The 26167-nt window shown below is 39.5% G+C and overlaps 1 protein-coding gene across 5 annotated transcripts in view; it reads right to left on the bottom strand.

The window, feature by feature from the left end:
• The window catches only part of CPM (carboxypeptidase M), a 75573-nt gene that overhangs the window by 43528 nt on the left and 5878 nt on the right, over nt 1-26167 (bottom strand). For 2 of the 5 annotated variants that reach the window (XM_060412816.1, XM_060412817.1), the window contains exon 3: nt 324-25513. The exons of the other annotated variants lie outside the window; for them this stretch is intronic. In XM_060412816.1, the coding sequence (XP_060268799.1) occupies nt 5805-7697 (1893 nt within the window). In that variant the 5' untranslated portion in view covers nt 7698-25513 and the 3' untranslated portion in view covers nt 324-5804. Of the gene's footprint in view, nt 1-323; nt 25514-26167 lie in introns of those variants that run through there. 5 annotated transcript variants of the gene reach the window in all.

Below are 26167 nucleotides of genomic sequence, written 5' to 3'. Positions count from 1 at the left end.
AATGATGTCCTAATCAAGGAATCTGAGGAAGAATTCAGAGATTTCAGGAAACCATATCTGCTTAAAATCCTGATATTTTACATAATTTCCAAAGTGTTTCACATACTTCCACATGTGATCTTATCACTTAATCCTCAGCAAAAACCCCATGAGATAGGTAAGGCAAGTAGTTTGCTCATTTTACAGTTGAAAGAATAGGCTCTGACGGCTTGGAGTCAAACTAGCTTTTTGTTTTACTCTAGATTAATGTTTGTTCCACACTGCTCCTGCAACATGAAGTAGAACTTCCTCTGTTACCATTTTAGATGCAATAGTTGTTTCTCTTTCTTGGGACAAAGAACTTGAGGCATCTAACTCCTGAATCTATAAGGCATCTGACTCCCAAAATAAACCTACAGCTTCACCTCCCACATCACTCTCCCCTCCCAACAAAAGCAATTCTCAATAAGTCACTTCTCCAATAATGGCATTAGACTCATTAATTAAGAAGCTTTGGGAATGTAATGTGCTTTTGTGTCTAGAAGAGGTTTTGAGACCCTTCTTACCCTTCAAAGTCAACATTATCTGCAAAGTAGACCTATGTCCACATGGACAAAGAAATGATCATTTATTTTGGAAGTCGCTAAGCTTCCCAACTGTTTCTCTGGCTGTGTATGTACAACTGACTGATCATGAATCTTAAGCTGAAGATCATAGCTTTAACAATGCCATCTTGTACCTATAGCTGCAGCTTTGGCTCAATATGTCCAAGGGAACAACACCGTATGTTCAGGCCCTGAGCTGTCTGCCGGAGCAGACCCAAGATTACATGGATCACTGCCACTGAACACTTCAAGGTCAGAAAATCTCCCAGAGCCAACTTTTCTGCTTCGGACTATATAATTATCTTGTATCTCAGGTCAGCTTCTACCTTCAAATGTGGGTTGAGCAATGCCCATTTCTAAAGAAGCATGAGGAAATGCAGCTGTTAATCAGCCACCAAAGTTTACTCACCCACTAAAGGACATCTTATCTTGATCTTTGTTAGTTTATGTGTATTTAATGAACAATTATGCCTTTCCAATTTCACAATGATATGAGGCAGCTTGCTCACATAGCACGTGGCTCACTGGCAAACTATTCTCAAGAGAGAGTGGGCCAGATGCCATGTCCAAAAGCTATGATCAATCACATAAGTGTATGATGCACGTCCGGTCTCTTGAAAGGCACCCTCTTTTTCAGGGACTGTGACACAAGAATCTTAGTGAAAGCTCCCAATAGTTGTAAGGAGCCATTCCAGAAACCCCTTTTTTGACTATATTAGACACTTTCCTACAACGGGTCAGTGTGGCCCTGGTGCATCTCACATCTCCTAGGACAGGGACAGCTCTGCACTTATCATCATGGTGGCTGGTCTTCATCCCCTCTGACAGTGTGCCTGTGTTTACTTTAGTTGAGTTTAACACGTTTGGAGACAGGGCCCTTAATCAAGCTGTCACCTAATTCACTTCAGTACTCTCAGTCAAATAATTGGGCTGTTACAGATGAGGCAGATTCTTAAGAAAGGATGGGCAACAAGATTTGCCAGGAATTCTCATTGCTCAACAAGCCAGCAAGCTGGGCCACAGAATTACTAATAGGGCAACACCTTGAGATGCGCTCAACCATCCCTCAGAATCAGGTGCACTCTTGAAGGCCAGTGACTACGTGCTCTTCAAACTGCCCTCCCCACTTAACCCACATGTAAGTGGGCATGAAATAGTATGCGAGGGGCCCACCAGGGAAGCTGGGCAGAACAGCTTTAACCAAGGCATGTGCATTTGGATAGAAGGGGAAGAAGAGGTAGTGGAGGATGTGAATGGTGATAGTTGTGTACAAAGGACTTCTATCTAAAGGAGATAAACTTGAATAGAAAAGAGCTAGGCTTGGAGTTTACTCTCATTCCATTAACATACAGGAGGATTTTTAGATACCTCTCATGCCAGCATGAAAATGATTCAGACAAACCTTGTTGCGGGCATGTTATACAGTGTTTCTGCATTTTTGTGACTCTAAAGTCATTAAGATACATCTCTATCTACCCTATATCCTATAGCATGAGTTCAATCATTCTCAAAAAGTTTTTATTTTGCCAATGCCTTGTGGCATGTAAGATTTTAGTTCCCCAACCAGGGATCAAACCTGTGCCCCTGCAGTGGAAGTACAGAATGTTAATTACTGGATCACCAGGGAGGTCTCATGAATAATTCTTTTGCTCATCTTGCATAGTCTTGTTGCTGGCCAGGGTTAAGTAGGTCAAAAGCAGAGTAGGTCGGTAGCATCACTGTGTTTCTTATGAGCAGGTCTCTGGGCTTCCTGCAGCAGTGTTATCTGGGGTATTTGTTAAAACTGCAAACTGTGGGCCCCATCCAGAATGGGAACCTCTAGATATAAATTCAGGACTTTGCATTTTTCCTAATTCCTCAGCTGACTATAATACACACCATTAAAAAAAAAAAAAAAACCTCTTCGGTAAAATACAGTATACATACAGGACACTATACATTTTACAGCTCACTGTGGATTTTACAAACTGAACACACAGATGTCCAGCCAGCATGTGGAAGCACACTTGTGCCTACTCCCAGGCACTATCCATTTCCAACTGTGGATTTACTCATATTGTTGTATGTAAATGTAACTCCTTCTCAGAGCTGTGTAGTATCCCATCCTGTGATGTAAACCATATTGAGAACCATTTCCTTCAGAATGCAGCACACCAGCCCTGCATGGATGTGCCACAGAGCAGTTATGTGTACCTGGAGCCAGACCACATAGGTCCAGACTGTGATTCTGTGACTTCCTCTGTAACACTGGGCCCCTCCTTAGCTCTGGAGCCTGTTTTCTCATGTGTGAAATAAGGCTTATTTCTGTATCTCAATGGGGTTGTTATGAGGGGTATGTGAGCTAATATTTGAAAAGCACTTAAACAGAGCCTGGCACATAGCAATCAACATACATGTTTGATGAATGGATTGGTATTTTTAAACTCATCAGTGTAACACAGACGCTAAAGGATCATATGGATCGAATGCCAAAGGAAGAAGGGTACCAAAGTGGCTTTGCATGGCTTAGCCCAGACTAGGTCACACTCTACCCGTCCCCCGCTTTAAAGAATTATCTACCTGAATTTTGTTCATTTGTTACCCTATTTCTGCCACTTTTGCTTTCTTATATCTAAAAGAGTATTAATCAATATACCACTTTTACTAACCACTGGTAGTCAGAACTAATGGGAATGAAGTGAATCATCGATGCAGTGTTGGATTATTTTTAAATAGGATATTATCCCAAACTCATTTTTGTCCCAGATGATGAATTAATAAATTCTACTATATTACTCCTAGAAACACCAAAAGAATCCAATCTCTGATTCACTCTGGCTTGTTTTCTCATTCTTGTATTCTGAAGTTGACATAGTGTTTATTTGAGATGACTCATGTATTTCCTGAGTTTCTGTAGCTCCCAGGACACAAGGTCAGCCAGAGCTCTTCTTTCTGTCCATATCTAGATTCATTATGACCCAAATGCACTCCACAGGCCACAGCCCTCTTTTCACATCACTTTACCTTTCCTCCTCCGGAGTCCACTTATAAGTATGTTTTCAAAATCATCATTACTCTTTCTGCTTACAGAAATTATGCATACTGTTTAAAAAATTGAACATTTAAAAATATATACTGTAGGATGTGAAATCCATCCACACACCACTCCATTCACCAAAATAGATTCCAGATGGATTCAGGTGCTAAACGTAAAAACTAAAACTACAAAGTACTAGGAAAAGTATAGAATATATTTATGACCTTGGGGGTAAAGAAAGCCTTTTAAAATGAGACGTAAAACAAAAAAGCATAAAGAAAAAGATTGAATATGACTTCATAAAAATTTTAAACTTCTATAAGGCAAAAGATATTGAAAATAACATTTAAAGACAAGCCACAGGATGGGTGAAAATATTTGCCACACTTGTAATAAAGACTATCCTAAATATCTAAGAAGGCCTGCACATAAGTAGAAAAATAGGCATTAGGCACGAGAAAATAAAAATGGCCAATAAACTTGGAATGTAAATTCCATAGGCGCAGGAATTTGCTCACTGCTGTCTCCAGCATCTAGAGCAGTACCCTAATGTTTATTTATCGTGAAGTAAAATGTGAAAACATGCTCATTTTAAGTTTCAATCATGAAATCACAGTTTTAAATGGAGACATATTTTACCCATTGGATTGGAAAAAAAATTTCAGTTTTGGTTAGGAGGTGGGGAAATGTACACACTTGTGTGGTGCTGGAAGTGTAAAATATACATTCTTGTTGTTTAGTCGTTAAGTCATGTCCAACTCTTTTTGCAACCCCATGACTGTACTCCACCAGGTTCCTCTGTCCATGGGATTTTCCAGGCAAGACTACTGGACTAGGTCGCCATTTTCTTCTCCAGGGGATCTTACCTGCAACTTCTACATTGACAGGCAGATTCTTTACCACTGAGCCACCAGGGAAGCCCCATAGACATCTGCATCTACCAAGTACAAGAATGCACATACCTTTTGATCTAGCAATGCCAACCCTCAGGAAATTATTGAGCTCATGTGCTCGTTCAAAGGGCATCAATCACAGAACTGTCTGAGATAACTGAAAGTTGTTAAGTGACGAATGCTGCTGCTGCTGCAAAGTTGCTTCAGTCATGTCTGACTCTGTGCGATAGGCTATGGCAAAGTCAAACCATGAATAGTATGGAGTAGTTTAAAACAATGAGGTATGACTACAGGTACCAATCCATGCCTGCCTCATGCCCAAAAAAGGCAAGCTGCATAACAATATTAACAAAATAATACCCATAAAACAAAACTGTAGACATGTGAATATGATGTTCTCTACATAAATGCATAGAAAAAAGTTTGGATATGACATCTTTTCCTTCATATATATTCTGGAATCTTCCCATGTCAAAAGAAAAAAAATCTAACTTGTTCTTCTACAAAGGTTGTGGAATGTTCCATTGACCAGGTATAGCATGACCTAATCAATTCCCTATTGATGAATGTACAGTTGTTCTTGAACAGCTTTATCAAGTATAATTCACATAATACACATTTCACCCACTTAAAGTATATAATTCAATGGTTTTGGAATATTACATTATTAATTTAAAAAAATATTATTATTATTATTACTTTACAATATTGTATTGGTTTTGCCACACATCAACATGAATCTGCCATGGGTGTACACGTGTTCCCCATCCTGAACCCCCCTCCCTATCCCAGTGCACCAGCCCCAAGCATCCTGTATCCTGCATCAAACCTAGACTGGGGATTCGTTTCTTATATGGTATTATACATGTTTCAATGCCATTCTCCCAAATCATCCTACCCTCTCCCTCCCCCACAGAGTCCAAATGACTGTTCTATACATCTGTGTCTCTTTTGCTGTCTCGCATACAGGGTTATCATTACCATCTTTCTAAATTCCATATATATGTGTTAGTATACTGTATTGGTATTTTTCTTTCTGGCTTACTTCATTCTGTATAATAGGCTCCAGTTTCATCCACCTCATTAGAACTGATTCAAATATATTCTTTTTAATGGCTGAGTAATACTCCATTGTGTAAATGTACCACAGCTTTCTTATCCATTCATCTGCTGATGGACATCTAGGTTGCTTCCATGTCCTGGCTATTATAAACAGCGCTGCGATGAACATTGGGGTACACGTGTCTGTTTCAATTCTGCTTTCCTCGGTGTGTGTGCCCAGCAGTGGGATTGCTGGCTCATATGGCAGTGCTATTTCCAGTTTTTAAGGAATCTCCACACTGTTCTCCATAGTGACTGTACTAGTTTGCATTCCCACCAACAGTGTAAGAGGGTTCCCTTTTCTCCACACCCTCTCCAGCATTTATTGCTTGTAGACTTTTGGATCACAGCCATTCTGACTGGCATGAAATGGTACCTCATGGTGGTTTTGATTTGCATTTCTCTGATAATGAGTGATGTTGAGCATCTTTTCATGTGTTTGTTAGCCATCTGTATGTCTTCTTTGGAGAAACGTCTATTTAGTTCTTTGGCCCATTTTTTGATTGTGTCATTTATTTTTCTGGAATTGAACTGCAGGAGTTGCTTGTGTATTTTTGAGATTAGTTGTTTGTCAGTTGCTTCATTTGCTATTATTTTCTCCCATTCAGAAGGCTGTCTTTTCACCTTGCTTATAGTTTCCTTTGTTGTGCAGAAGCTTTTAAGTTGAATTAGGTCCCATTTGCTTATTTTTGCTTTTATTTCCAGTATTCTGGGAGGTGGGTCATAGAGGATCCTGCTGTGATTTATGTCAGAGAGTGTTTTGCCTATGTTCTCCTCTAGGAGTTTTATAGTTTCTGGTCTTACATTTAGATCTTTAATCCATTTTGAGTTTATTTTTGTGTGTGGTGTTAGAAAGTGATCTAGTTTCATTCTTTTACAGGTGGTTGACCAGTTTACCCAGCACCACTTGTTAAAGAGATTGTCTTTACTCCATTGTATATTCTTGCCTCCTTTGTTGAAGATAAGGTGTCCACAGGTGTGTGGATTTATCTCTGGGCTTTCTATTTTGTTCCATTGATCTATATTTCTGTCTTTGTGCCAGTACCATACTGTCTTGATGACTGTGGCTTTGTAGTAGAGCCTGAAGTCAGGCAGGTTGATTCCTCCAGTTCCATTCTTCTTTCTCAAGATTGCTTTGGCTATTTGAGGTTTTTTGTATTTCCATACAAATTGTGAAATTATTTGTTCTAGCTCTGTGAAAAATACCGCTGGTAGCTTGATAGGGATTGCATTGAATCTGTAGATTGTTTTGGGTAGTATACTCATTTTCACTATATCAATTCTTCTGATCCATGAACATGGTATATTTTTCCATATATTAGGGTCCTCTTTGATTTCTTTCACCAGTGTTTTATAGTTTTCTATATATAGGTCTTTAGTTTCTTTAGGTAGATATATTCCTAAGTATTTTATTCTTTTTGTTTCAATGGTGAATGGAATTGTTTCCTTAATTTCTTTTCCTATTTTCTCATTATTAGTGTATAGGAATGCAAGGGATTTCTGTGTGTTGATTTTATATCGTGCAAATTTACTATATTCGTTGATTAGCTCTACTAATTTTCTGGTGGAGTCTTTAGGGTTTCCTATGTAGAGGATCATGTCATCTGCAAACAGTGAGAGTTTTACTTCTTCTTTTCCAATTTGGATTCCTTTTATTTCTTTTTCTGCTCTGATTGCTGTGGCCAAAACTTCCAGAACTATGTTGAATAGCAGTGGTGAAAGTGGGCACCCTTGTCTTGTTCCTGACTTTAGGGGAAATGTTTTCAATTTTTCACCATTGAGGATAATGTTTGCTGTGGGTTTGTCATATACAGTTTTTATTATGTTGAGGTATGTTCCTTCTATTCCTGCTTTCTGGAGAGTTTTTATCACAAATGGCTGTTGAATTTTGTCAAAGGCTTTCTCTGCATCTATTGAGATAATCATATGGCTTTTATTTTTCAATTTGTTAATGTGGTGTATTACATTGATTGATTTGCAGATATTGAAGAATCCTTGCATCCCTGGGATAAAGCCCACTTGGTCATAGTGTATGATCTTTTTACTGTGTTGTTGGATTCTGATTGTTAGAATTTTGTTAAGGATTTTTGCATCTATGTTCATCAGTGATACTGGCCTGTAGTTTTCTTTTTTTCATTATTAAGTTTTAAAAACTGTGATAAAGCATAAAATTTGTCATTTAAACCATTTCAAGTATACAGTTCAATAGCATTAATTAAATGACTGTATCTTTTATCATAAATAATCCTGTAAACATACATCCTCATACATTCTTTGTGCACATGTGTTCCTCTACAGAATAGGCAGTATATTAAAAAGTAGACACATCACTTTGCCAATACTATGGTTTTTCTAGTAGCCATGTATGGATATGAGAGTTGGATCATAAAGAAGGCTGAGTGCCAAAGAAGTGATGCTTTTGAACTATGCTGTTGGAGAAAACCCTTGAGAGTCCCTTGGACTACAAAGAGATCAAACAAGTCCATCCTAAAGGAAATCAATCCTGAATATTCACTGGAATGACTGATGCTAAAGCTGAAGCTCCAATACTTTGGCCACCTGAGGTGAAGAGCTGACTCATTAGAAAAGACTCTGATGCTGGGAAAGATTGAAGGCATGAGGAGAAAGGGATGACAGAGGATGAGATGGTTGGATGGCATCACTGACTTGATGATGGGCATGAGTTTGAGCAAGCTCTGGGAGACGGTGAAGCACAGGGAAGCCTGGCATGCTGCAGTCCATGGGGTTGCAAAGAGTTGGACATGACTGAGTGACCAAACAACAACAGGATAGAAAGCTCTCATCTGCTGAGTACCAGTGATAGAGAGAAATATGTGTGAGTCTTCTCCAAAGATTACTACATCATTGTTAAATGTGATTTTAAACCTCTAAAAAGGTAAGGACTCTATCTCTTTAAAGATAAGGATCTTTGCCAACAAAGGTCTGTCTAGTCAAAGCTATGGTTTTTCCAGTAGTCACGTATGGATGTGAGAGTTGGACTATAAAGAAAACTGAGTGTTGAAGAATTGATGCTTTTGAACTGTGTTGTTGGAGAAGACTCTTGAGAGTCCCTTGAACTGCAAGGGGATCAAACCAGTCCACCCTAAAGGAAATCAGTCCTGAATATTAACTGGAAGGACAGATGCTAAAGCGGAAACTCCAATACTTTGGCCATCTGATGTAAAGAACAGACTCATTGGAAAAGACCCTAATGCTGGGAAAGATTGAAGGCAGGAGGAGAGGACAACAGAGGATGAGATGGTTGGATGGCATCACTGACTTGATGGATGAGTTTGAGCAAGCTTCGGGGTTGGTGATGGACAGAGAAGCCTGGCGTGCTGCGGCCTATGGGGTCGCAAAGAATTGGACATGACTGAGCAACTGAACCGAACTGAGAGAGATAAGGGATTTTCCAAAGCAAATGCAGAAGTAAACAAACAAAAAACTCCGCATCTTAAGTTCATTCAAGTTGTCGAGTATATAAATACAAGCCAGTTAAAGCAAAGGATGGTCTGTCCCCCAGTATCTGAACATGCATATGCTAGACAATGGAATCAGTTATCTGCTATCTGACAGCTTATCCTGAAATTTTTGGTCAAACATACCACAAGCACTGGACCCTGCACTGGACACAGCCTTATCAGGTTTCCTAATCTGAACTTCACAGTCTGATTAGAGGGTGACCTCTGGAAATTCACTTAATCCTATGGTTTTGTGTCTCTCTTCTGTAAAATGAAGGGTCTAGCCTGGCCGCCAGCACTTGTATGGCCCAGGTCACAAGGTTGTGCTGGCAGGAATGAGGTCAGCCTAAAGCCATAGGTGTGCCAGAGCCAACCTCCAGAGACTGAAAGCTCAGGTCTGAATGTGCCAGTGACTTGTTTTGGGGCCCTGAGCAAGTTACTAAACTGCTGGAAAGTCAGTCTTGAAAGCTGTCAATTGGTATTTACCTTACAGGGTGTTGTGATGATTTAATAAGATAAAGCACAAATACTGCCTCCTTGTGCCTGACATCAAAGATGCCTTCAATAAAGGGTAGCTTTGAGTGTTTTAAACACCAAAACATGTGTCAGTGCCATGGTTCCAAGTAGCTAAATACCCCAACTTATATAACAGAATATACTTCTGTAGCATTTATAATGTGGCAATCACATTCAGTCAATCCTAAATGAAATCAATCCTGAATATTCAATGGAAGGGCTGATGCTGAAGCTCTAATACTTTGGCCACCTGGTGCAAAGAGCTGACTCACTGGAAAAGACCCCAATGCCTGCAAAGACAAAAGGAAAAGGGAGAACACGGAGACAGAGGATGAGATGATTAGATAGCATCACCGACTCAATGGACATAAATTTGAGCAAACTCCAGAAGACAGTGGAGGGCAGAGGAGCCTGGTGTGCTGCAGCCCATGGAACTGTGAAGAGTCAGATATGACTCAGTAACTGAACAACAACAAAATCACATTCTGAGCACTTAACATCTATTAACTTATTTAACCCTCTCAACACCATATGAGGCAAATATTATCACTTACATTTTACAAAAAAAAAAAAAAAAAAAAAAGAAACAGGCACAGAAGGTAAGAAACTCATTCTAGATCACAATTAGTGAATAGCATAACCAGGATTTGAATTCAGGCAATCTCTGTTCTATAGGGTCTATATTCTTAACCACTACCTAAACTGTTATTGTTATTTACAAATATCTGTATTTATTGGTATGGATATAAATACAGTATCTCACCCTATTCTGATAGCTCTCCAGTTTCAATCTCTGATAGTAACAACCCTTTCTTACCAAGATCTTACTAAGATTACTTTGATAGAACATTCAAATTTCACTCTACTACCTAATTTTAAAATCTTTTCAAGTATATGTGCTGCTGAAGTGAGCATTAAAACATCTTTTTAAATGACTGCCAAATGAGAACGTTTTTAAAGGCAGCTATAAAAAGAGTGCATATTAAGAGAGGACATTATTAAACTTCTCACTGGTCACTCATGGCCCCTAAGATCACACTGATTCCTATGAGTATATGATGTTTTGAAAATGAAATGCTTGGTCATTACTTTTTCATATTGGGAAAGTATTCTGTTTCATTAGCTTACTTTATTTCCCAAGAGTTTCCACCTCAAAATTGAACAGTTTTTTCATGTGGTCTCAGAGTTGGACATGACTTAGCAGCTGAACAACAACAAGAGAGGCTATGCCTGCCCAGAATACAGTAATGATGTGGGCATGTGGAGGCTCAAGAGTGGGATCTTTTGCCTACTTCAACATATAGGTGATCAGCCAAGATACTGATAGAATATATTTAACATATGGAATACAAAATACTGTATTTTCTAAAAATCTTGTTTTTATCAGTTTCAGAAGGTCCTGAAAAGCCCCTTTGTAAAGCATCACACACATATATATATATATATGTCCACACACACACACACACATATATGTCCAACTAGAAGAGAATGTTCCAAATGGCAGGAATTAATCATCCTTGGCACCTGACAGAGTCTGGCGTGTTTGCCTTGCTTATGGCACTTTCTCAGTCTATCCTTGCAAAGGTTCCATAGTCAATGTGGTAGCTTTCATGTTACCTGTCCCTGGGTTACCGAACCTTTATTCCAATAGATTCTTATGTAAAAATCTAGTATAAGAAGTTAAGCTGAGCTGCTCTGGTTTAAGGAGCCAACCTGTTGTCTTTCTACCCCCTGAAGTATGCCAAGTCACCTTGACAGAAGTTTCCTGGTTCTAGAGACCATTTGAAAACTGCAGGAACTGGAACTTTGATCCTAGGTTTGAGTTCCTAGCTCTGCCGCCTACCAGCTCAACTGCTTTATGCAACTTTTCCCCAAGCCCCAGATTCCTATCTGTAAAAGAGGATGCGTTAATACTAAGTTGTGTCAGTCATGTTGGATTCGGTCCAACCCCATGGACTGTAGCCCGCCTACCAGCTCAATTGCCTTATGCAACTTTTCCCCAAGCCCCAGATTCCTATCTGTAAAAGAGGATGCATTAATACTAAGTTGTGTCAGTCATGTTGGATTCGGTCCAACCCCATGGACTGTAGCCCGCCAGGTTCCTCTGTCCATGGAATTCTCCAGGCAAGAATACAGGAGTGGGTTGCCATGTCCTCCCCTGGAGGATCTTCCCAACCTAGGGATCAAACCCATGTTTCTAATATCTCCTGTATCAGCAGACAGGTTCTTTACCACTGTATCATCACCTGGGAAGCTTCTAAAACAGGGATAACACTACTTAGTTCCCAGATTGACATCAGGATTTAAAATAATATGTGAAAGTAGCTAGTATGTAGCAAGCATTCAATAAAATATACAACTTTAATGCTCAAAACCCCCTTTTTAGATTTTTTTAAAAATGTGGACCATTTTTGAAGTCATTGTTGAATTTGTTACAATATTGACCCCATTTTATGTTTAGGTTTTTTGGCCACAAGTCATGCGGGATCTTAGCTCCCCCACCGGAGACTGAAGGCAAGCCCCATGCATTGGAAGGTGACGTCTTAACCACCAGGGGAGTCCCTATTCCTTTTTAAGCATATTTTCCCAAGGACAAAGAACAGAATGTTCTGTGGAATCACAGTTCCCTGGGGGCTACGAACTATGCAACTTTAGTGAAGAGTTACGTGAGTCAAAATATTTTTCCTATTTATCACTGTTCTTTGAACAATCTGTTTCGAAAAAACCATAACCAAACTCACAAAGACATAATCTTCCTAAAATTTTGTATTTTCCAGTGAGCACAAACTAAGATACCCTAGGTGCTAAGACATATTAGAAATCATCAATTCTACATAAACACACTGCTATGCATAAAATAGATAACTAATGAGAACCTACTATATATTAGGTTGGTGCAAAAGTAATTGCAGTTTTGCATTGTTGAAATTTGCTGTTAGATATTGGAATACATTCTTAAGCATAATGTGGTTATGTTATATAGCATTTTCATGCACATTTCTCGTTTTCTGTTTTTTTTTTTTTTTTGCTAAGGACTTATTACTTTCTATTTTATATTTATTTTAGACTATTGAAATGATATTAGACAAAAAGCAAATTTGAGCGACTTTTTTTTTAAATGAGTTCAAAATGGGTCATAGAGCAGTGGAGACAACTCCCAACATCAACAATGCATTTGATCCAGGAATGCTAACAAATGTACAGTGCAGTGGTGGGTCAAGAAGTCTGCAAAGGAGATGAGAGCCTTGAAGGTGAGGTGCATAGTGACTGGTCATCGGAAGCTGACAACAACCAATTGAGAGGATCATCGAAGCCGATCCTCTCCCAACTATATGAGAATATACTGAAGAACTCAGTGTCGACCATTCTATGGTCATGTGGCATTTGAAGTACATTGGAAAGGTGAAAAAGCTCGATAAGTGGATGTTTCATGAGCTGACCACAAATCAAAAAAATCATTCTTTTGAAGTGTCATCTTCCTCTTACTCCTCACAATAACGAACCATTTCTAGATTGGATTGTGATATGTAAAGAATAGTGGAATGTATATGACAACTAGTGATTATCAGCTCAGTGGTTGGACCACGAAGAAGCTCCAAAGCACTTCCCAAAGCCAAACTTGCACCAAAAAGGTCATGGTCACTATTTAGTGGTCTGCTGCTTGTCTGATCCCCTACAGCTTTTTGAATCCTGGTGAAACCATTACATCTGAGAAGTATGCTCAGCAAATTGATGAGATGCACTGAAAACTGCAATGCCTGTAGCTGGCTCTGGTCAACAGAAAGGGCCCAATTCTTCTCCACAACAGGGCCCAACTGCATGTCTCACAACCAGTGCTTCAAAAGTTGAATGAATTGAGTTACGAACTTTTGCCTCATCTGCCATATTCATCTGACCTCTCGCCAACTAACTACCACTTCTTCAAGCGTCTCAACAACTTTTTGCAGGGAAACAATATCACAAGCAGCAGGAGCCAGAAAATGTTTTCTAAGAGTTTATGGAATCCCAAAGCATAGGTTTTCATGCTACAGGAATAAACAAACTTATTTCTCATTGGCAAAAATGTATTGATTGTAATGGTTCCTATTTTGATTAATAAAGATGTGTTTGAGCCTAGTTGTAATGATTTAAAATTCATGGTCTGAACTGCAATTACTTTTATACCAATGTATTAGCACAGGGAACTCTACTCAGCGCTCTGTGGTGACCTAGATGGGAAGCAAATCAAAAAAGAGGGAATATATGTAACATTGAGCTGATTCACTTTGCTGCAGAGCAGAGACTAACACAACATTGTAAAACAACTATACTCCAGTAAAAATTAATTTTAAAAGTAAGAAAAAAAAAACCAGGAAACCACTGTCAATTCTCTATCCTTCACTGTGTCTGAGGGCAGCATTCAGTGCCCCAGATGCTGCTTGCAGGACAGTCTCACCCTGCCCCTTACTCCAGTCTATTTTCTCCATTCATTTTACCAAGAATTCCTACCCTGTCACCTGTCTGCCTGGGAATAGTCAAAGCTTTGTCCAATTATCAGCTTCCCTGATAAACCTTTCTCGACTTTCCCAAGCACCCTGGATACCAGGCCTTTGAACATTTACAGCCCTGTTATGGTACTTTTCCCATTAAGGTGACTAGGTGTAAGGCTCCGGCCCTAGTTCCTAAAAAGAAAGGTCCAGGTTCTTTGAAGCCTCCTGCCAAGGTTCTGATAAACAACCGGAGGGCAATAAATCAATTGTTGACCGAGTATATAAGTGAATTACTGGAAGACACATTTGGATTATTAACCCAAATCCATCAGTTACCAAGACACAATTTTGGATCAGTTCCTTCATCTATGAAATCTGTTTGTTCTCAGCTCTAAGATAGGTATGTAAATAACTTAGAGCTTTTGTATCGCTTAAATGAGGAAAATCTGTAAAGGGCCTAGCAGAGCACCTGGCACATCACAGGTACTCAGTAAACAGCAGCTGCAGGCCTTTCATTTTCTCTTCCTTGCTGTTCCTACTCAATAACTTGCTAGAAAATGAGACCAAGATTAAGCTCCCTCTCTGTGCTGCTATACAACACTTGAAAAGTTTGAGTGGTTGTAGAGTTGACTCTTAAACAACACAGGGGTCGGGGTGCCAAGCCTCTGAGCAATCAAAAGTCTTGTTTGTAATTTAGTCAGTCCTTTGTATCTGTGGCTCCTCAGAGGATTCAACCAACTGCAGATCATGTAGTCGGTAGTATTTACTATTAAAAAAAACCCACAGTGGACCCATGCAGTTCAAGCTCATGATATTCAAGGGTCAACTGTATTTCACGATAACTCCAATATTGTTTTAAAATAGAAACACTTTCTATCTTGTGCATGGTTGGTAGGCACATACCTTGGTACAGCCACTGTAAAAAATGGTACGGAGTTCCCCCCCCCCCACCAAAAAAAATTAAAATTATACCTATCATGAAGAAAAAGTAAAGTGAAAGTTTATTCACTCAGTCATGTCCGACTCTTTTGTGACCCCATGGGCTGTAGTCTGCGAGGCTCCTCTGTTTGTGGGGATTCTCCAGGCAAGAATACAGGAGTGGGTTGCCATTCCCTTCTTCAGGGGGTCTTCCCGAGCCAGGGACTGAACCCAGGTCTCCTGCATTGCAGGTAAATTCTTTACTGTCTGAGTCACAGGGAAGCCCCAATAACTACCAAATCACCCAGCAATTCCACTTCTGGGTATTTACTTGAAGGAAACAGAATCAGTATCTCCAAGAGGTATCTTCACCCCCAAGTTCAAAACAGTAGTATTCATAATAGCTGAAACATGGAAACAACTTAAACGTCCACAGATGGATGAATGATAGAGAAAATGTGGTATGCACATAGAATGGAATTTTATTCATCCATAAAAGAGAAGGCAATCTTGCCACCTGTGACAGCATGGAGGAAATGAGGGCATTATGCCAAGTGAATTAAGACACAGCAATGATCTGACTTATATGTGGAATCTGAAAAAGCTGGAATCACAGAAACAGAGTGGATTGGCAGTTGTCAGAGGCTGGGAAGGAGGGGAAAAGGGGAGGTGTTGATCAAGGGAAACAAACTTCCAGTTATAAATTCTGGGGACTTAATAGACAGTACAATGACTACAGGGTTTTCCGATGGCTCAGCAATAAAGAATCTGTCCGCAATACAGGAGATCTAGGTTCAATCCTTGGGTCAGGAAGATGCCCTGGAGTAGGAAATGGCAACCCACTCCAGTATTCTTGCCTGGAAAATTCCACAGACAGAGGAACCTGGTGGGTTACAGTCACATGGGGTTGCGAGAGGAGTCAGACACAACTCAGTGACTACACACACAGTAACTATAGTGAATAATACTGTATTATATGAAGTTGCTGAATGAATGACCAGACTTAAATATTCTCACCACCACCAAAACAAAATAGTATAAACGTGAGGAGGAGATGTTAACTAACCTTTTTCTGATTTTACAGTACATGTGTATCAAATCATCACATCACACAGTTCAAACTTACATAAAATTATACACCAATTATATCTCAATACAGTTAGGAAAGAATTTTAAGTATCTATTCCTAGGTACTCTAACATTTCTCTCTGAATTCTAGATTTAATTATTATTAAATACTTTCAGTATATAAGTCTGGCATAACTATGATTTGTCTCCAAAATGACTGATTAAAAAAAAAAATCTTTGTGTGATCTGTGCTCTGTGAGGGCAAAAAAGACATTATGTGCAATGCATCATTAAAATGCTTCTAGTTAAGTTGCATGATTAAAACAAATGATCTTTTAGATTTAAATGAATAATCAGACCCAAATATGGTATTTAAATCAGAACTCTTTATGCTGATTAATTCTGATGACCTATTCTTATTTTTGAAGAAAGTAGGGAAACCCGCTAGACCATTCAGGTATGACCTAAATCAAATCCCTTATGATTATACAGTGGAAGTGAGAAATACATTTAAAGGCCTAGATCTGATAGAGAGAGTGCCTGATTAACTATGGAATGAGGTTCATGACATTGTCCAGGAGACAGGGATCAAGACCATCCCCAAGAAAAAGAAATGCAAAAAAGCAAAATGGCTGTCTGGGGAGGCCTTACAAATAGATGTGAAAAGGAGAGAGGTGAGAAACAAAGGAGAAAAGGAAAGATATAAGCATCTGAATGCAGAGTTCCAAAGAATAGCAAGAGATAAGAAAGCATTCTTCAGCAATCAATGCAAAGAAATAGGGGAAAAGAACAGAATGGGAAAGACTAGAGATCTCTTCAAGAAAATTAGAGATACCAAGGGAACATTTCATGCAAAGATTGTCTCGATAAAGGACAGAAATGGTATGGACCTAAAAGAAGCAGAAGATATTAAGAAGAGGTGGCAAGAATACACAGAAGAACTGTACAAAAAAGATCTTCACAACCCAGATAACCACGATGGTGTGATCACTCATCTAGAGCCAGACATCCTGGAATGTGAAGTCAAGTGGGCCTTAGAAAACATCACTATGAACAAAGCTAGTGGAGGTGATGGAATTCCAGTTGAGCTCTTTCAAATCCTGAAAGATGATGCTGTGAAAGTGCTGCACTCAATAGGCCAGCAAATTTGGAAAAGTCAGCAGTGGCCACAGGACTGGAAAAGGTCAGTTTTCATTCCAATCCCAAAGAAAGGCAATGCAAAAGAATGCTCAAACTACCGCACAATTGCACTCATCTCACATGCTAGTAAAGTAATGCTCAAAATTCTCCAAGCCAGGCTTCAGCAATATATGAACTATGAACTTCCACATGTTCAAGCTGGTTTTAGAAAAGGCAGAGGAACCAGAGATCAAATTGCCAACATCCAGTGGATCATGGAAAAAGCAAGAGAGTTCCAGAAAAACATCTACTTCTGCTTTGTTGACTATGCCAAAGCCTTTGACTGTGTGGATCACAACAAACTGTGGAAAATTCTGAAAGAGATGGGAATACAGACCACCTGACCTGCCTCTTGAGAAATCTGTATGCAGGTCAGGAAGCAATAGTTAGAACTGGACATGGAACAACAGACTGGTTCCAAATAGGAAAAGGAATATGTCAAGGCTGTATATTGTCACCCTGCTTATTTAACTTCTATGCAGAGTACATCATGAGAAATGCTGGACTGGAAGAAACACAAGCTGGAATCAAGATTGCCAGAGAAATATCAATAACCTCAGATATGCAGATGACACCACCCTTATGGCAGAAAGAGAAACGGAACTAAAAAGCCTCTTGATGAAAGTGAAAGATGAGAGTGAAAAAGTTGGCTTAAAGCTCAACATTCAGAAAACGAAGATCATGGCATCTGGTCCCATGACTCCATGGGAAATAGATGGGGAAACAGTGGAAACAGTGTCAGACTTTATTTTTTGGGGGGCTCCAAAATCACTGCAGATGGTGACTGCAGCCATGAAATTAAAAGACGCTTACTCCTTGGAAGAAAAGTTATGACCAACCTAGACAGCATATTCAAAAGCAGAGACATTACTTTGCCGACTAAGGTCTGTCTAGTCAAGGCTATGGTTTTTCCTGTGGTCATGTATGGATGTGAGAGTTGGACTGTGAAGAAGGCTGAGCACCGAAGAATTGATGCTTTTGAACTGTGGTGTTGGAGAAGACTCTTGAGAGTCCCTTGGACTGCAAGGAGGTCCAATCAGTCCATTCTGAAGGAGATCAGTCCTGGGATTTCTTTGGAAGGAATGATGCTAAAGTTGAAACTCCAGTACTTTGGTGACCTCATGCAAAGAGTTGACTCATTGGAAAAGACTCTGATGCTGGGAGGGATTGGGAGCAGGAGGAGAATGGGACGACAGAGGATGAGATGGCTGGATGGCATCCCTGACTCATTGGACGTGAGTCTGAGTGAACTCCGGGAGTTGGTGATGGACATGGAGGCCTGGCGTGCTGCGATTCATGGGGTCGCAAAGAGTCGGACATGACTGAGCGACTGAACTGAATTGATTCTTATTTTTGTAGATTTAATATTATGCTTTGTTGGTGTTCTGGTTTATTGACCCTGGCATGTTTATATTTTGTCACTATTTTTCTTATTCCAGACATGGCCGTTGCACTTTACTTCTTAAAGAGAATCTTTATCGTAATGCAAAGTGAACTGTAAAATAATCAAATTTTCTGCGTAAGAAAGCAAACCTATCAGGCAGGAGTCCCTAGGATGATGATGACTCCCTTTGGGTGAAGCATGAAGTCTTTCACAAGGTAGGCCAGGTCTTCCACAATCTGCCCATCTTGCCTCCTCTTGCCCCTGCATGCTCTCCTCTCCAGCCACATTCAACTTTTGCTCCACAAGGCCCATATGCCCCTTTACCAGCAGACCTTTGAACACACTATTTACAGCCTTAACTTCCACCTTTCACCTAACTCACTTCTATCCTTCAGTTGCCCTGCCATCTACTCCCCCAAGGTGAATCCCATCTGCATTCATTAGGATGTCTCTTCCTTCCCATTCATGTCTCAGATCATCAGCTCTATCAGGGCAGGGGCCACATTTGACTTCTTTACCTCTATATTTTTATGCCAGCACATGTCACAAACTATATTAAGCATTTGGTACATGTTTGCTGAATAAATTGAATGAATCTGTCTAGAGATAGAGATTAGCTAATGCAACTTTGGGATCGATCAATTTACGGCCCTCAAACTTCACTTATAACTGCATCCAACATGGTTGGGCAGGACCTCTGCAAGGAAAGGAACATAGCTGGTCTGCTTTACTCCCTCCTTGCTTATCTCTAGAACACTTAAACTCATCATAATGCCCTTAACCAAACTCTGAGCACTAAACTCCTTCAGTGTTCTCTAATTAATGATGCTATTCTGTACCCGCAAGACAGAGGGTCAGTATATACCAGGCCTAAAGCATTGTTTAAAGTATACAGTAATATTCATAATGGGTACCTCGTACCTAGTGTGGGTATGTGTCTTGGCTGGTCACGATAGTCATGTGACAAGCTCCTGTGAAGAACTCTGGGCCTCCAAGACTTGAGTGGGCTTCTGTGAGTGGAGACAGACTTCAAGTTGGAGAGAAGCATGCATCTGTGCAACCCTCACTGAGAACAGGTAAGCCTATGCTGACTTCTCTAGTCTTCGCTAATGTATCATTATTCTGCGGTGCCTGCACTGTGTCTTTGCTTCATTAATCTTGTCTGTATGAGACTCTGTAGAGTAACGGGTCCTTTGGCAATTTAATAGTGGGTGGTCATGGGACCCCAAGACAGCCTACTTCTTGAACTGCTGCCCTTTTGAGATGTCTATGATACTGCTTTTCATCTTTTTCCTACTTCATTGCTGATTTTTTTCCTAACTCCTTTGCTGGCTTCTATTTCTATCAGACTCAAAAGATTACAGTATCCTACAGCTCTATTCTGGCCCTCTTTTATCTCTACTCTCGTTAGATTTTTTTTTTAATCACATAGGTTTCAATGCCATCTGCATGTTGATGACTCTCATTTCTATAGTCAAAACTTTCCTCCAGACTCCACCTATACACCTGTCTACTAGACATTCCCACTGGATATCTTTTAAGGATTTCAAATTTCTAAAAACGGTCTAAATCAGAGCTCTTTGTTTCAACCAAAACTTGTCCTTTTCTAGCGTTTTCTATCTTGGTAAATAAAACCTCAGACACTCAGCTGCCCAAGCTGGAAACCTGAAAGTCATCTTGGATCTTCTATTGTTCCCTGATCCCTGCCCACTCTCTTCCAATCTATTAGCGAGTATTGTTGGTTTTATTTTCAAAGCAAATCTCGAGTCCCTCCACTTCTCCCTATTTCTAATACAGCATCTTCATCCAAAATACCACCATTAACCGGTGCCTGGATTATTATAACTGAATTATTTTCCCTTCGTCTATACTTTCCTCTTTCTAATTAACTCTCTACTTATCAGCCAAGGAGCAGAGAGCAGCAGAGGATGAGATGGTTAGATAGCACCACTGACTCAATGGATATGAATCTGAGCAAACTCCTGGAGATAGTGACAGACAGGGAAGGCTGGCGTGCTCTAGTTCACGGGGTCGCAAAGAGTCAGACACGACTTAGTGACTGAGCAACATCAACAGCAGCCAAAGTCACAATTTTTCTAAACCCACATCAGATGACTTCATTTTGATGAAAACCATTCAGTAGTTTCCTGCTATCAGAAGAGAATTCAAACTCTCCTTTGAATCGGTGTACCAGGCACTCTATGGACTGTCCCCTGCACCCCTCTCCAGCCTCACCCAAAATATTCTACCCCTGCTCTCTGTGCTCCAGCGCCACTGGCCTCGTTTCTGTTCTTGGAATACAGTAGACTCCTCTGCCCTCAAAACTTCCTCCCTCTCTGCCCACCCCTACACTGTGAGCTAGAGTGTGCTGCTGAATCTGAAGGCACCTTCTGTACATTTAGAAGTATACGTTCCTAAAACTCAGAAGATGACCAGGCCCAACTAAATGCTTGTTAAGGCTACAATGTGGTATTTCCAAATTTGTCTGTTTTTTTTTTCATAAACAGAAAGGACTTTATTGGTAACAAATGATAACCCTGCCAGGCTTATCTCTAGGACAGCAAGATTATTCAGTCTCTAAGAGTAAGTGTGTTCCTCAACTGAGCAACCTGCATCTCAGCTTTAACTCCACATGCATTTGGTATTACTGGTGGTGGCTTGGTGGTTTAGTTGCTAAGTTGTGTCCAATGCTTGCGATCCCATGGACTATAGCCCTCGAGGTTCCTCTGTCCATGGGATTCTGCAGGCAAGAATACTGGAGTGGGTTGCCATTTGGTATTGTTACCAAGGTGCAAATATATTTAATTATTAATATAATGGGGAAATTTCTGTGAAAGGGCTCCATGTTAAAATGATCTATACTCTCCACACGTCCCCAGGTGTCTGCACTTTCACAAGAGTAAACAGTCCCCTTAAAAGAATTTTAATGGATGGGCTTGACTGAGTTACGAACAATGAACAAGGAAATGAATATTTAATAGGGATTAAAAATCAAAGATGCTTTCAACCCTCAATCTGTCTACCTCTGTATTTCCAAAACCTGTACATCTTAAGTCTGTAAAGCATTGCAGAGTTTGGAAGGAAAAAAAAAGACTCTCAAAATTAAGGGATTCCAAGTACCTGCTTAACATTTGTGTGTGTGTGGTGGCGGGGGGGGGTTGTGGTGGGGGGTGGTGGAGAGGGCTTCATCACATGGTCCTTTTCTCTTTTTTTACATTCTCTAAATACACTTGAATTATTTTTGCACTGTTCAAATAAAACCGGGGATATTTACTTAAACTCTTCTTAATGGAAAGGGGGGGGGGGTCTCTCTGTGTATATCTCTTGTATTTACTCTTTTAACACATGTTTGGTTAGTGTCTGGGGGGCTGAGTGGAGACGGGGATAAAACCCCTTTAGTTGACAGTGAACAGTTCAGTTATCCCCTTTACTGCCTGAAGGACACTGACATCCCTATTGCCTCCTCCTACATGCCAGTGACTCTCTGTGAGTCCTCCATTACCACTACTCCAAGTTATCATAATATTTTACTGTAGTTTGAGCAAAATACTTTATATGGCCAGAAAACAATTTCATTTTCTTGACACTTATGGGTACATACTATGTATATAACTACATAACGTTGCACAAAGTTATATATAGTATGTGTAACTACATAAATGTCTATAAAAGTATATATAAAAATAAACATCTTATATACATACACATAGCATACTATATACTATACTGTATAAAAATGTATTTACATTAAAGTTTCCTTTACAATGCATGGAAAAACTCTTCAGCTGTGACCCTCAGAGTGCCTGTCACATATAATCAGCACATATTTGGGACTATGATACACAGATGATCAAAGCCTGGTCCCTGCCATCCAGGTGCAATAAAGACAGAGGGGATGGAAGATGCTTAGGAAGAGTCTGCCTCTGCCCAAGCGTCTAGAAAAATGTTTCCAGGAGGAGATGACACTTTGAATTCAGCTCAATCAACAGAATAAATGATCGAGTGGTCCCCAACACCCATTCCTGCTCTGAAAATGTGGCGTGTGCTCAATGTTCACCTGACTACATTCGTAGTACTCCTGTGCACTCTGTTGGAAAGGGGCGCTCAGTTATGTATTGGGAGGACTGTCAGCTCAGGTGACTTTGGTTGTGCTCCCTAGTATGGTTCTAGTTTCCTCAGAGAGATTTCTATCAGAGCAATTTTTTAAAACTGAGTAAACAACTCACTGAAAGCTCTTTGTTTATACAGATTGAAGGTTTGCTTTCTTCTCCCAGACTTTGTGACAGTGCCTGCATATTTGAACGGTTTACCCTGTTGTTAATGCCTTTATATCCTACCATGAAGGCTGTTATCTTCAGGAAGCTCTGGGGAGGTTCAGGAGCCTAAGGAGCCTAAGTCTGAGGATCCAGTTTGAAGCCAACTTGTTTGAACTTGGTGGCATTTTTGTGATGCCGTGGAGACTAAACCTCCAGTAGAGCTGTTGATAAAGTTATGTATGTGAAAGGCCACAGACCAGAAAATGTGCATTTTTTAACCATCTGACATGCAGCAGTCCTTACAAAACAGGCATGGGAAACTCTTTTAATGTGGAACTTATGTCTGTTTTTGTATTTTTTATTTAATGTCTGTTTATTTGCACACAAACTCAAATAAGGATTTCCTACCCTCTCAGCAAGCTACTATCTTGCATTGAATGACTACAGAGCTAGAAAGAATACCAATTGCTTTAAATCATTAGATAGGAAGTTCCAATTTAATTTCTTTCCATTAACCCAAATGCATGTTGGTATTTGGTATAATCTTTAAAAATTTAACTTTTTTATAATAACCTATAAGGGAAAAGAATCTGAAATATATATACACACACACATATTTTATGTATATATAAACTAAATCACTTTGCTGCACACCTGAAATACAACATTGTAAATCGACTATACTTCAATTTTTTTTTTTCTGTAATACCCTTATCTTACTTTTTGACTGTATTCTTTGAGAAAGGGACACTCTAAATGCACAAAATAAAGGAAGGAAACAGGGTGAACAGCAGTTAGTTCTCAACTCTAGGTTCTATTTGTCGCTGTGGTGTTACCTCCAGACACACAGCTTTTTGGTTAAGAACTGAAACCACATACCTTTTGGATGCTGGCTACACAAATCGGAAGAGGGTCCTTATCAGCTCTCTGCATCTGTGGTTTTAGACAAACAGTTCTAAACCCTATCAGTTGATGCCTCTTTTCACACCCAATATTTTGCAACTTTTCCTTTATTTACTATGCTGGCATAAAATTCACCGAAAATATTTGCCTATGTAATTTCAAAAAGATTTATATATCAAGGAAAAATAAAAAGAAAGCAATTTATAATAAAACATTATCAATATGTAAATACTTGGGCACCATCCACTAAAAGACACAATGAAAAAGATGCTTATATCAATTCTTGAGACCCACAGTGAAGGCATTTATTACAAATGTAGACTGATAGAGCTGTGTGCCCACTGGTGTCAGGATTTTATGTGAAATATCTCAAAATCAAGTTCAGAGAAAAACATAATAAAATTTTCCTCAATTTGCCTACAGTTACATTCCTGGAAAGTTTGTTACATATTAAAATTGTGAAGGAAAATATTTTGCATTTGTAAATAAAAGAATTGGTTCTAGGTTCAGATGATGGTAAGCTTGTCTTTCACTTATGGAAGACATTAGAAAGTATGGGGGATGATTTTTCACTATGCATGACAATTCTGTGTATTGTTAACACCACCAGGAGGATGCATTATCAGCAAGGTCCCCCATCCAAAGACGTCAAAGTTATGGCCTAAACCGCCCCTCAATTTTCAAAATTCCCCCTAGGGGGCGGTACTGCTCTTAACGAGAAACACTATTATCAACTCCGGAGACGGCATTTAGGAGGGTGGGTGTCCCCAAAGTGTGCAAACCAGAACTTCAGCCTTCTCCTTTTGCCTCATAATCAAACAGTTTTGGTATAAAGAAAAAAATTAAGTCTACACCAAAATATGGAATTCACACTGCTTTGGATGAAACTGCAAATACTGAAAGAGGGTCAAGGAATTCTACAAACTATCACTCAGCACATAAAAAACCATTTAAAACAGACCTTTTCTTGGATGATACAGTATGTTCGTCAACTTTTTCAGAATCATAGGGATCGGGGCAAGGGGAGAGGCAAGGATGTGTGGGGGAAGGGGAAGGGACAAAAAGAGAGAAAAGGTAACGGGAGAAACTGTTCACTTCAGCAAAGTGCTTTTAAGGGTTCACTATTGGGCAAGACAGACTTTGGTTCCAGTCACTCCTCTGTCATTTACTGACTATGGATGATTCATTCAATCTCAATTCTTCCCATGTGAATTGAAGGGTAATAATGGTATTTCACACTCTTACTAGAGTGATTAGGTGAGATGTATATGTAAAGTGCTAGGTAAAGAGTAAAATTCAATCAATGTTGGCTGTCACTATCCTTTAAGTTTCAAATGGCCCTAGAGTATTGGTGTTTGGATATATTTGACATTTGGAACAAAAATTGTTCCTAGACACAAGAAGCAGAGTAAAATTCTGTTATTTTTTTGGAAATTCTATCTCATCCTCTTCAAACATCATCCTACAAATATGGTGGAAATCTAAATCATTTCATTGTAAGAAAAAAAAGCAGTGTCGTTAAGAAACTGAGTGGTTATAAAACAAGGCTGATATTCCTAAGATGTTTCAGAAAAGGACTTTACATTTCAAGTTAAAGAAGGAGAAAGGCGAACTCAATGTAACCTGAAACCACAAACATGTATATTACAGCTGAAATGCCTAGATTTTAGTGGTCTTCTTGGTATTTGGTCCTCAATATGTCAGTATTTACATCACAAAAAGCATTTTAAGCAGGATCTCAAGCACACTGGCTGTCCGATCACACCTGAGAAATGAACAGAGTGACAGAAAACTGAATACGGTGGCAAAAGTCTCAAATACAATGTTCCTTTCTGAGGGTAAATTGCTAGTCAATGGTAGACAATGAGAGATAGTGGTAGTCAAGGGTAGTAGACAATGAGAGATCTGTCTACGTAAACACAGTGCATGCCTCTTTGGAGCTGGAATCCAAGCCAAATTTTAGGAAGATTTTTAAGCACATGCAATGTTATGAAGATTCCTGGCAGAGAAATTCAATAAAATATCTGTTGAAGGAATATAGGACAGTGAGAGTTCATGAGGTAAATGCATGAGAAATAAATTCTCCTTCATACTTTAAAGAATCATGAAAAGTTATCTTTCATCATCATCAAAACACTTAGCATATCTACCTTCTTAGCAAATGTTAAAGTAAACAATATTGTTAACTATAGGCACCCCCCCATACAGTAGATCTCTAGGACATATTCATCCTGATGACTGAAACTCTGTACCCTTTGGTAAATACTACAGAAATCTTTAAAGCCACTAATGCCTGATTTATCATTGATATAAGATTTAGAAGAGTTAAGCATACATTTCTTGTGCGATTATCAAATCAAAACACTCTTTTAGGAAATAAGTTTGGTTACATGTATCAAATACACAAAACTGCTTTAAG

The sequence above is a fragment of the Ovis aries genome, chromosome 3 (assembly GCF_016772045.2).
Source record: "Ovis aries strain OAR_USU_Benz2616 breed Rambouillet chromosome 3, ARS-UI_Ramb_v3.0, whole genome shotgun sequence".
In the NCBI taxonomy this organism is placed as follows: Eukaryota; Metazoa; Chordata; class Mammalia; order Artiodactyla; family Bovidae; genus Ovis; species Ovis aries.
This window is presented reverse-complemented; position numbering and strand designations above follow the sequence as displayed.